Source organism: Carassius auratus, chromosome 5, assembly GCF_003368295.1.
Source record: "Carassius auratus strain Wakin chromosome 5, ASM336829v1, whole genome shotgun sequence".
NCBI classification, from domain to species: Eukaryota; Metazoa; Chordata; class Actinopteri; order Cypriniformes; family Cyprinidae; genus Carassius; species Carassius auratus.
Window position 1 is genome coordinate 23,277,697 of NC_039247.1, and position 13,069 is coordinate 23,290,765.

The window sequence follows — 13,069 nt, forward strand, 5'->3', positions numbered from 1 at the left end:
CCAAACATAGTGACGTTTTTTTTATTTCAAAAATGCAATAGCGCCCTCTTGTGGATGAGTTCTCCCTTTAAAATGATTAAACGATTTATTTCAGAAGGACCATATGACACTGGAGACTGAAGTAATGAGGCAAAAAATTCAGCTTTGTCAACACATGCATAAATAACATTTTAGGATATATTAAAATAGAAAACTGTTTTCTTTTCTTTCTTTTTTTTTTTGCCATTGTAAAAATTTATAATAACTTATACAATTATAATAACAAATACAATTGCCTGTAAAGCAGTTGAACTGCTTCAATTTGTTTGGAAAAGTGTTACATATTATATAAATAAATGTTGACTGATACATATTTTATAAAAAATAAAACTTAATTCTGAACCTTTGAGATATTATACAATGCCAAAAAGGTGACACTTAAATCACAATTTCTTTTTAATGAAATATTACTTTTGAAAATGATCTATATACATTTTATAATTTAAGAACAAACTTGTGTGACAAAGTCACTGGAAACCAAAAGCATCAACAAATTGAGGACTGGATTCACAATCACACCAAAAATCCATGAAAAAATAAAACTGAAGTTTCAGGCTGATCCAACTTGCATGAAGTACAGTACATCACATATGATGGTGTCCTGAGTCCTGGATCAGAGCATCAGTGAGAGCCCAGACGGTCTGTGGCTTCAGATGCTCCGAAACATAATGTTCCAGAGGTTCTCAGGTCTGGGAATGTGTGGCCCAGTCTATGGCATAAATGCACTGGTCATCTAAAAACTATCCACATGAGGCCGTGCATTATTGTGCACCAGGAGGAACCCAGAACCCACTGCTCCAGCATAAGATCTGACAGCGGCTCTGAGGATTTCATCCTGGTACCTAACAGCAGTAAGAGAACCATTTCCTAACACATGGAGGTCTGGTCATCCTGGAGGAGCTAGACACCTGTGCAACCTGATTGGGTACTGCCTCATGCTACAGACAAAGCTTAACTCGACAAGGACCCTAACAAAACTAAAAACAACTGTGTGTGGCCACCACCTTTAAAAGGATTCCCTTATTGGAGATTGTCCTGCTGTTGCCTCTCCAGTGCACCAAAACAGGTGAAACTGATTCACAATCACCTATGCTTCCTATAATTGGACAGACTGACATCCCTGAAGTTTAAATTACTTGGTGTGTGTATACAGTATATAATAATATTGCATAGATTTAAGGCATTCATTTTTTTAAGCTAACAGCCACGTCAATGCATTTGTTTATTTAAGGCTCAATGTGTCATTGAAGAAGAAAAGACAGACACACAAAAAGAAAAACGACACAGTGATAACAGTAATAACAAATAGTGCTAACATTCACAAGTTCATAAAGAAAAATCTGTCTCAGCACTTCCAGTTGCCCAGCCTGATGATGATGTCATTTGCTCTACCAGCTCTTGAATCAGATCTGTAACAGACACAAATGAGAGGGAAATCAGGTTACTTCAGCACTCAGTCCCTTTAAGATCCAAGTCCTCGCCTGGATAGTTCATGCTCCTTGTCAGCATTCTGAATGAATCTCCCGTGAGTGTATTAATCTCATCTCTCAGTCTCTGTCGGCCATCCAAGACATGACTTCCTCTTGCCATCCCCAGACACCTGCTGCAGGGTCTTTTTTAAACTGTTGCTGAAACATAGATTATGGCGGATTGTGTTTTTCCACTCATCTGGAACTGTAAGGGAAAAGGAAAAAGTGCTCTCTAGACAGACAGAAATTAAAATGGAATCAGTTTTCATAATTTGGGATTTGTGTGTGTGTGTGTGAGAGAGAGAGAGAGAGAGAGAGGGAGAGAGAGATAGAGAGAGAGACAAAGAATGACTGAAGCCATGCTAGGAAAAAATATAAAATAAAAATAATTCAGCCTACACACTTTCAAAAATAAAACTTATTTATGGGCAGCTTCTGTCCATTAAGAAACCTTTAACATCCATGTAATCTTTCCACTAAACAAATGGTTCTTTATTGTGAAAAAACAAAACAAAAAGACAAAAACAAAAACTGCATCAGGCCCAGCTTGTGAGTAGATGCTTTGGGCGTCCTCCCCTTCAGTGCACCCTTTACCTTACAACAAACAGAGGAAGCGTCCTCTTCATCTGTGAAAAGTGATGATAGGGCAGCTGCATTAGATATCATCTCATTATAATAATCTTTCACTTAATTTTATTTTTTATATATGTGGCATTCTCCAGGCATTATTCTCTCGGGTTTGCATGACATAATCGCAAAGTGGCAAACAACCAAAGTGTGCAACGCTGCTTTTCTCATACCTGACACTCGCAGGAGAGGGAGTTTTCGAGCATTGACTCATTCAGGCAGGTCTCATCATGCAGTTTCACTGGGCGCAAACCCTTTCAGAACAGGTGTGGTGGTTCGTGGCAGCGCTGACTGCTGTAACGGTTTTGGGGGTGTTGGGGCTCTGGGGTAATTACTAGGGTAGTTTAAGGGACAGGTTATACTTGGATTAGCATGAACAGTGAACGACTGTTTTTCATTAACATTAACAAAGGTTTATAAATAGTATAATAAATGTATGATTCATTCATAAATGACTCTACAAACATACACCTTTGTTTACTTCTGTGTGTTGCTCGGCAATCACTTTGTTGCAACCACTACTGATTCTGGGGAACTACATTATTTGGTGGAAGAACACTGTTTTTTATTAATATCATTACACTTTATTTGCTCTGTTTTAATTTGTGTAACCTTACTATGTATATGGAATAAGCATTTTATAAAAGCAATAAACCCTTTGAAGATGTGGTTTACAGTGAATTAAGGGGGTTTAAGTCACTCCGCTTCCTGTTGGCCTAACAATGCCCCTTAACAGTTATAAATTCACTCACGACTTCTTGCTTTAATATATATATATATATATATAGAGAGAGAGAGAGAGAGAGAGAGAGAGAGAGAGAGAGAGAGCTGTGTGTGTGTGTGTGTGTGTGTGTTGTAGCGTATCAGACCCGAACCAGACAAATTAAAGATTTGATCGGGAGCATGGTTGAAACATGAGGAGCCGATTCTTCAGAAAGACAACAGGATGTTGTAAATCAATGCATAGCACCACAGTCTGAAGCAAGCTAACCAACCAACTCTTTCACAGAACAGCTTTCAACATTAACACCATTAGAACAATTATTGACAATTTCAATTCGGAAAAGAGATTGTCAAATTTGGGGCAAGTAATTCAGATTGATGGTCAAAGAGATGCACAGCCTGACCCTCACATGTAAACCCATGAGAACAAACAAGATCATTGGATTGACTTCCCCTCACCTAGAAGAACCAGACTGAAATTCCTTTAAGAGGTCCTTTTAACCTCTGGTCTCCATAGAACGTCCTTATGTCAGAGAATGGCACAGGAACTGTCTTTTCTAGATATAAATGGACCAAAATTAACTCAAAAGGACTTATAAATGAATATCAGTCCACTGCTTAACTCCATATTCATTTATATGTTACCCACACATTTGACTATCATGTTTCCAATCACTTATTGTGTATGTCTTTTTAATAACTATTGAATAGCTTAAGGATTCATAATCCTGTTTGGTATGTGTGTGATTGAATCTTCTAGCTTGAAAAGTTTCTGACCATCAGTTATTTGTCAAATGTATCATATTCTTGTTATAGTAATCAAAAATGACACCCTGCAAGAGCAGGAAAATTCAGACCACGTGCTTGATAAGATAACATATGATTTATGACACCGAAAGCAAAGACAATATCTAATTGGTCAAGACAACCTTTGAGGTGTGTCCAAGAGGCCAGTTTAAATACTCAGGACACCATCACATTTTGCTTTTAGCTTTTGCTTTTCAGCTTTGCTTTTACTCATTACTGTCAGCGTTCTTTGAGCACGGTTCCAGTGTGCTTGGGTCTGCACGCTGCTGCTACTTAGATCATGATGAGAAGGAACACCACCTAATCTCATCAAACTTTACTTCTGTTCTTTTACTTTAGTTTCTTTTCTTTTCCACTGAGAGTTTCGTGTTCTGAGTTAAGTTTTGTAACACTGTGTCTCCGAATCTGAGCTTGAGTGCCTGCCTAAAACTTCAAACAGCCCACACCTCCACGTCTTCAGGTGACGCCCAACCACGGGCTTCCCAAGACGTCACTTCAGCGACTACTGAACTTCCAGCCAATCAGCAACCTTGGGAACCCCCCTTTTCAATGACAACAAAGGGAACTCCCTTTACACAGGAGACGCAAGTAACTTACCTCCAGACTGATTTATACTGGTGTATTTAATATAATTTTAACCTTACTGAGGAACTCAATGCGAGGGTTAATTAAGTGATTGATGGTTGTTCATGTCTATGCAATTTCACGTATTGCTGTAAACTTGGGACTTCACACTCTCTTTTCATTCTCTAAAAATCATTCTTTCATGACTTTCTCTCTCGTGTGAATGTGTGCGTGCGTGCGTTTATGTGTTAGATTAGTTTATATGTCTTAGATTTATCTAATAAAGCCTTATTCATATTGAAAAGTATCTTGTGTTTTGTGCTTATAAGTTAATGTCTTAAACTGCCGATCTTGTTACTGTGCTAATTGATAGTGTTTTCACTATACTTTGGATATTAATATCCAGCGCAGATTTGATGTTAAACGGCTCGTTCAGTGAATCGCAGGGCGTCTCACTGATCAGCCGTGAAACAGTGATTCTGTTCAAATTCCCTTTAAAATCTTAAAGGGGGGGTGAAATGCTATTTCATGCATACTGAGTGTAACAATACGACTTCCTATTCATCGGGAAGAAGGAGGCGGGAACCGGCGCACAATCAAAACATAATTTTAATAATTCAAAAGATAAACAAAACAGCGCGTCAGCCCCTCCCGGCGACTGACGCGCACAAATAAAAGCAAACACATAAAATAATATCCCAGGCCTGGTCCTCTCTCGTCCTTCACGGTCGTCGCTCCAGTTTTATATCCTTCCATCTCCTACGTGGGACTCGATACTGGCGGTGGGGTGCAGGTGCAGCTCATCTCCAATCACTACACCTGGCCTCACTCCTCGTTCCCACGCCTCTCGGCCCCGCCCCACTCGCCACATACCCCCATCGCCCCTCGCAGGCCGGGGGGTACCCTCGAGACTGCGCTCTACTCCACCCCCCCCCCCTTCCCTCCGGGGGGGACCGCTCACGGGGACCTGCAGGAACCTGGGGGTAGGACAGACGAGGCGAGAGAAAAGGAGATGGAAGGAGGAGCGACAAGGACGAGAGAGGGGAGAGAGGAAGAAAAAAAAAAAAAATCCGGTTCCCAGACGCACTGCTGCTCGGCCCTCCACCAGCTGGGTGATCTCCTCCGCGGTGCCCGGCGGTGGCACTGGACGGCCCTCGGCGGACGGCGCGACACTCCTCCGCCGCCCGATGGACGGCGACGGCTCCTCCGGTTTTGGGCAGCCAGCAGGAGTCCCCCGTTCCCTGCCCCTCCGAATTCCTTCGCGGAGGCAGCAGGCTCCGGCCCCCTGGCGAACGGCGCCGACTCCTCTGCTCCCTCACGGACGGCAGCCGCCCCTCCATATCGTGGGCGGCCAGCAGCGAGCTCGCCCGTCCCCGGCAACTCGCTCCAGCCCACCGCCTCGAGCGTCCCTGGCGGCACATACCTCGCCAGCTCGAGGGCACCGCGGATTCACCACAGTGGCGAGGGATCTTCAGCAGCGCGTCCCTCCTTCTCCCGGGCTTCGGCACCACTGTAACAATACGACTTCCTATTCATCGGGAAGAAGGAGGCGGGAACCGGCGCACAATCAAAACATAATTTTAATAATTCAAAAGATAAACAAAACAGCGCGTCAGCCCCTCCCGGCGACTGACGCGCACAAATAAAAGCAAACACATAAAATAATATCCCAGGCCTGGTCCTCTCTCGTCCTTCACGGTCGTCGCTCCAGTTTTATATCCTTCCATCTCCTACGTGGGACTCGATACCGACGGTGGGGCTCAGGTGTAGCTCATCTCCAATCACTACACCTGGCCTCACTCCTCGTTCCCACGCCTCTCGGCCCCGCCCCACTCGCCACACTGAGTTTTTTACACTGTTAAAGAATTGGATTCCCATGCTAAACATGGACAAAGTTTCAAAAATTAAGTTGTACGTTTGAAGGAGTATTTCTGTTCCAAAAATACTCCTTCCGGTTTGTCACAAGTTTCGGAAAGTTTTTTTCGAGTATGGCTCTGTGTGACGTTAGATGGAGCGGAATTTCCTTATATGGGTCCTGAGGGCACGTCTGCCGGAAGAGCGCGCGCTCCCGTATAGCAGAGCACTGAGAGCACAACAGACATTCACTGATCAGAGCGAGAGCGTCGCGAAATGTCACAAAAGGAGAGTGTTTTTGGTTGCCAGGGCAAGACAACCCTGCACAGATTACCAAAGAAAAAACAGCATTAAGGGACCAGTGGATGGAGTTTATTTTATTTTATGTGTTGGAACCGCAGGCGGTGAGTAAAACTGCTTCAAACATCTCTGCCTTCTTGTTATTGCGTCCCCTCCCCTGCCAGAGACCCGGGTTTGAGCCCCGCTCGGAGCGAGTCATTGCTGCTGCTGCTCTCATTCAGTTTCAGCCTCGGGATCTGATTCTGGATCATAAATAAACGGCTGAATCTGACTGTAAGCCATGGTTTGTTTTGGATGATGTTTTTTCCTCACGGTAATGTCACAGTTTCCAGACGCTCTCAACGCAAAAGCCTACTGGCGCTCATGATTCTTTAGCTCCGCCCAAACGTCACGCCTCCAGCCAGTCGTGTTTGTCCGGGAAAAATCGGTACAGACTATGTTTCTCTTATGAATATAATAAAACTAAAGACTTTTTGGAGTTATGAAGGATGCAGTACTACTCTATAGGTACTCAAGATTAACAGGAGATTGAGTGAAAACGAGCATTTCACCCCCCCCCCCCCCTTTAAATGATTCCCTAAATTGACCTGTTTCCTTTACAGACCTGTTTCCAGTCTGTATCCAGATCAGAGGGTCACTGCAGTCGCCCGGATCCAGTATGTATCCAGACCAGATGGTGGATCAGCACCTAGAAAGGACCTCTATTGCCCTGAAAGACAGCGGAGACCAGGACAACTAGAGCCCCAGATACAGATCCCCTGTAAAGACCTTGTCTCAGAGGAGCACCAGGACAAGACCACAAGAAACAGATGATTCTTCTGCACAATCTGACTTTGATGCAGCCTGGAATTGAACTAATGGTTTTGTCTGGTCAGAGGAGAACTGGCCCCCCAACTGAGCCTGGTTTCTCCCAAGGTTTTTTTCTCCATTCTGTCACTGATGGAGTTTCGGTTCCTTGCCGCTGTCGCGGGAGGGACACTTCATCTACAGTGATGTCATTGACTTGATTGCAAATAAATGCACAGACACTATTTAAACTGAACAGAGATGACATAACTGAATTCAATGATGAACTGCCTTTAACTGTCATTTTGCATTATTGACACACTGTTTTCCTAATGAATGTGGTTCAGTTGCTTTGACACAATGTATTTTATTTAAAGCGCTATATAAATAAAGGTGACTTGACTTGACTTTTGTGTTGTAGTCAGGACAAAAGGAGGCTTTAGTGTTGCTGAGGGGCAGCTGGTAGCTCCTCTGTGCTGCTGGGAATGATCTTCTTAGGTTTATTTCCTCATTCATGTCCTAGTCATGATCTAGAAATCTGCTTTTGGATTGAAGCTGTAAATACATTTCTTCAACTAGGCCTATGCAAGAACTTCTCTTCGAAGAAGACAAACTGTGGTGATATTGATCGTCTGCTATAACAGGTGGAAATCATTGATTGATTATTAGCAGTCAAAGGTATCAGCAGGTTTTCATCCATAGTTCATAAAGCTAATTGGGAGTATTAGGCTATATTTTGTGCATATTGATTCAGTCTGTCCATATGAACGTGAAAGTGACATTCAGCCAAGTATGGTGACCCATACTCAGAATTCATGCTCTGCATTTAACCCATCAAAAGTCTCACACACACACACACACACACACACACACACGGGTTTATGTGTATTACAAGGACACTTTGGCCCAAACCAGTTTTTTGCTGTATTATGGGGACACCCCTTTCTACTTGCTCTACAGAGTTGAGGTGCACATCAAAAAATTTTGTTTTAGCCACAGAACACAGATCTCACTTCAAAATTCTTTTACACTCAACACAAGTGATATTGTGACAACCTGACAAAATACACAATTATAAGGACAGGACATATTTACATGCAAGCCCCGCCTATGATAAAAACCTTTATTATGAGGACAGTAGCTATAACACACACACACACACATGCCATTATTGTGTATTAAAGGGACACACATGTATTAATAGGACATATCTAAACATACACAAAATTAAGGCATTGAGTATTAAAATTACACTGCTGGCCTGAGGCCAAATGGCTTAAAACTTCAATGTATTTGTGAACCCTTATGAGACTATTGTCAGTCAAACCCTTCTGGTCACAAAGTTCTGGTCTGTTAATAATGCCCTGAATATCAAAATCCTTTAAAAGGCAGTAAACAGTTTTCTGACTTCACTCCTGAACTTTGAAAGCCACCACAGCCTTGTTCAGAATTTAGACACACTTGATCAGTTTAAGTTTACAAACTCATCTCTTTAACCAAGCATACACATAATTCAATAATTAGCTCAATCAGAAACAAGAGTAATTATTTTTCTGTTCATCTTCTTCACTAAGTGTGAATGTATGAGCTTTATGTCTTCCAATGTCTTATCCCTGGACAACCAAGCCATTTATTTTTTTATATGCATCCCCAGGAACATCTTTAAATGAAACCTTAAAAATGCAAACACAAACGTGAAAACATTGTGTGTTATGAGGACAAACGTGAAAACATTGTGTGTTATGAGGACAAACGTGAAAACATTGTGTGTTATGAGGACAAACGTGATCTTTGAAGACAAACGATTTAACACAAACACAAAAGTGAAAACATTGTGTATTATGAGGACAAACGTGATCTATGAGGACAAACGGTTTAACACAAACACAAACGTGAAAACATTGTGTTTTATGAGGACAAACGTGATTTAGGAGGACAAATGGTTTAACAAAGTGTAGGCAACATTCTCAGGTCTGCTGAAACTGGTAACACAAGGCTTGTCCAGGTACTCTGAGTCAGTACAATTTAATGACATTTATTAAATAATAATACATCAAAATAATTTGATTTGATATTTCAAGTTTGTGTTCCTGTAGTACTGTGGCTGTAACTGTACCAAGCAGAAAAATGGCACATCCAGCTAGATGTAATCACAAAATTAACCTCTCCAGGGTGAAACAATGTATTTTGTAAGAACAACCAGCTGTCTGTACATTTGACCTAATATAGCTTTGTAATAACATATATTCTGTGATATGAATGTCCATCATCATTCGCATTTACATGTATTCATTTGGCAGACAGTTTTATCCAAAGATACTCACAGTAAGCAGTGTGCAGCTATCACTTCAGTCATTTGCTGGCACTGAACATCGAACCAGCGACCTCTTTACGAGTCTAACTCTCTAACCACAAGGCTATTTATATATATATATATATATATATATATATATATATATATATATATATATATATATATATATATATATATATATATAAAGACATGTGGAGAAACTTTGGATTTCAGCTCCCCTTAGCTGTTGGAACACTTCTACATCGGCCGAATTATGAGGACACAGGCCATGTCCTCGTAATTCAAAATGTCCTCATAATGTGGCGTGTATTCATATGAAATGTCCTCATAAATCACAAAGACCAACACACACACACACACACACACTGCAGCGCCCGGGGAGCAGTTGGGGGTTCAATGCCTTGTTCAAAGGCACCTAATTCGTGGTATTGCCAGACCAAGATTCAAACCCACAACCCTAGAGTTAGGAGTCAAACATTCTCTAACCACTAGGCCACGACTTCCCCATCATATGCAGATACATTTGACTATAAATATGCTGTTTAACATTCTGTTCTGGGTTTATTGTCCAAGACAAAATAAGTAAGTCTGACATCAGGGCCGGTTCCAGGCAAGGGCAGGAAAACTAATTAAAACTAATTAAAACTAATCTGAAGCCGACTGTATTTTGAGAAGTTAAAGCTATGCTTGAGACTGGCCAAACAATCATAAAGTAATTCCAGATAATTGCAGCATATTTATTTTATTATCTGAATGTAAGTGCGCTGAGTTCACGTGGAGGCTTTAGTTTGTTGCAGAAAAGCAGAGGCTGACAATGAGCGAAAATTGGCAGAAATATACGAGCATAGCCTATATAAGCGTCTAAAATACATAGACTATTATACAGTCAAAAGTTACCCTTTTTGACTTGTTGTTAATGTTGAATGTAAGAATTACTTACTATAGAGACTGTATTATCGAGTGATGCAAAATATTCAACCTTTTTTCTCTTTTTTAATTCATAATTATTGTGACGACAACAGCATTTTTCTGTCTTGCACTTTTAAGATATGAATATTTTAAAGTAACTAAAAAATATATTATTGATTACTGTACAAAACAGTCTTATTATTTATTTGGTTCCTTTACCATTACCATTACCATAGTGGTCTGGTCTTAATATTTTCCTCAAAACAATAATAGAATGTTCTAGATATGATTATGGTCTTGTTTGGTTTAAATAAAAAGTTAGCTGAAAAAAATCACCAGTGTAGAAACAATGATACAGAGAAAGAAAACAAAGTTTATTATTATTATTATTATATTATTTAATAAAGAAAAAAAGTTTATTTTATTGTGAAAGTGCCTGATATTCCAGTCTGCCCATGAAAGCTTTTTTTTCCAGTATAAAAGCCTAGTTAATGTACTTATTAAAGCAATTTCTACAGTATAAATTTCTAGATTTCTAGATCCTATTTCAGCCTTTTGGCTAAAATCTGCTTGTTGGAAAAAAAAAGAAATATATTTAGGAACAGGATTTATTTTAAATTGAGTTACACCACCACAATTTTGCGAAATTCAGTTTTAAATAATTGATTAATATATACATTTGTGTAATTCCCTGTTAATGTAAGCACCCAGGTACTGGTGTAGACTTCAATTGAAAAAGAAAGTGATCTCTCAAAGTATCTGAAATGTATCTATATTATAATTTTTTTATAGTGTTGAAGTGCATCATGTTCAGGCTAGCTGGAAAAGAGGACAACAATGAGGCCGATGAGGAGGGCCGCCATAGCCACAGACAGAATGACGGTGATGACCACCATGGCTCCACTGCGCGCTGGAAGACCACTGTCTATCTGCTGGAAATCAATGACTACAAAGAAAGATGAGATATATCACAACCACATAGGCCTACATCATTCAGTATATTACAAGAAGCTCACTTGAAATAACTGTATTTTTTTCTGTATATACCATTGGTAGTCGCCATAGTCAAGTTTGCACTTGTATCATTTGAGCCTGCAATTTTGTACTGCATGCTGAAAAAGAAAAACAATTAAGATTGTCGTTTAGCCTTGGTTTAGATGGTTACACACACACACACACACACACATACATTTATTATAGTAAAGAACTCCCATGGATAAAGACATTTACTATAGCTTATACACCATATCCCTAAAACCTCACACAAACCTGACACGTGATACATAACTGTACCCACACATATGCATGCAAACATGCACACTTACTTGTATGTTGTGCCATTTTTTAGGTTTTGCAGAAGCAACCCCAGCCGAGTGACAGAACAAGATGGGACGATGAAACTCTTTGTTTCTGCAGCACACATAAGTCATAATGCTTAACATTTCAATGATGTCACGTGAGCCACATTCAGGATGAAAGTGATGCGCGTACTGTTTTCATTGGACGGCAGTTCTGTGTACAGCAGCTCGGCGGACTTGTTTCCATAAACGCTGCAGTCTGGCAGACCCAGCAGAAAAGAGTTTGGGAACCGACTCGCCAGCACACCATCTATTTTAGGATCCAGCAGTCGAATTTCTATTTCTAAGAAGAAAACAATAATTGACCCCTTGGAATAAAATGTGTTTTATAACAAATAATTACTAACAACAAATATTATGCAACAGTAGCTAGAAGTAGAAAATGTGAAACCATAAAAATTGAGTTTTTACCTGCCAAGTTTAAGGGACACAAGATCCCCAGGATGAAAAGAAGATTCAGCATGTTGTCCTGTAGAGTCCAGATGTGTGTACAACTCAGAATGCTCTGGATGAAACTGTGGGATGGGAAATAACAGTACAGCTAAAACCAGACGAGCGGGACAGAACGGCACGTTTGAGCCAATCAGTGTCCTCAGAAAACAGGTTTGTCCAGGTGAGTCTAAAATAAAAGCCCTTCCCTGCGTTACACCTTCAATCTGTATGCATGCTGACGCACCAAATCCTTTATTATATTCTGAGCGACAATGACTAACTAACGTTTTGTACTGTATTATGATCAAGTTACACCTGTTTCCGGAACAAGCAGGATAGTCACTTGTAACTTTACCAAACCCATATGACCTTGTGTGGAACATAGAATGCTATATTTTCAAACAGGTGTTATCAAAGTGGTCCATAGAGCTAATACACTATATGCCATCCACATCTTCTGAAGTCTAAGAGTAAGATCAAAATATTTGTAGGGTACATCATGTCTTCTTGTGAAATCAAAACTGATTATTAAGAACATTTAGGCTAATCTCTTTATTGTTTTTATGCTTTAGAAGGCCTGAAGTTCTGCTTTGTCATTTTTGTATTTACTATCAGTATCATTTATGACGTGTCCCTTCATGATAACTGTGAATGTTTACTCTTAGGTTGCATGTGACGGATTTATGTTTTGTCTTAGAATCATGTTAATAATATTGCACTATAATTTCACTGTTTTATTTTATTTTTATTTTTTTTATGTAAAATCATTTTCTAACTGTTTTAAATGTTTTAATCATTTTAAAAGTTTTAAAATTGCTTGTTTTATTTTTGTTATTATTTTTCTTCATGATTATTTTACTTTCTTTTTTGTAAAGCACTTTGAATTA

At 40.0% G+C, this 13,069-nt stretch overlaps 1 protein-coding gene across 1 annotated transcript; it reads right to left on the reverse strand.

Moving 5' to 3' along the window:
* Positions 1-10,832: 10,832 nt before the first annotated feature.
* On the reverse strand, positions 10,833-12,249 carry upk2 (uroplakin 2). Its single transcript, XM_026242428.1, has 5 exons — positions 12,162-12,249; positions 11,884-12,033; positions 11,718-11,802; positions 11,440-11,504; positions 10,833-11,338 (listed from the first exon to the last, which is right to left on the reverse strand). Exons 1-5 carry the CDS (start codon positions 12,211-12,213, stop codon positions 11,208-11,210), a joined length of 483 nt encoding a protein of 160 aa, XP_026098213.1. The 5' UTR covers positions 12,214-12,249; the 3' UTR covers positions 10,833-11,207.
* Positions 12,250-13,069: the final 820 nt, after the last annotated feature.

What these genes read in the sequence shown, in the direction of transcription:
- upk2 (XM_026242428.1), bottom strand. Translation starts at nt 12,213, where the DNA reads ATGCTGAATCTTCTTTTCATCCTGGGGATCTTGTGTCCCTTAAACTTG. An exon ending in ACTGCCGTCCAATGAAAACA is followed by an intron (nt 11,803 to 11,883) that starts GTACGCGCATCA and finishes TGTGTGCTGCAG; the next exon opens with AAACAAAGAGTTTCATCGTC. An exon ending in AAAAATGGCACAACATACAA is followed by an intron (nt 11,505 to 11,717) that starts GTAAGTGTGCAT and finishes TTTCTTTTTCAG; the next exon opens with CATGCAGTACAAAATTGCAG.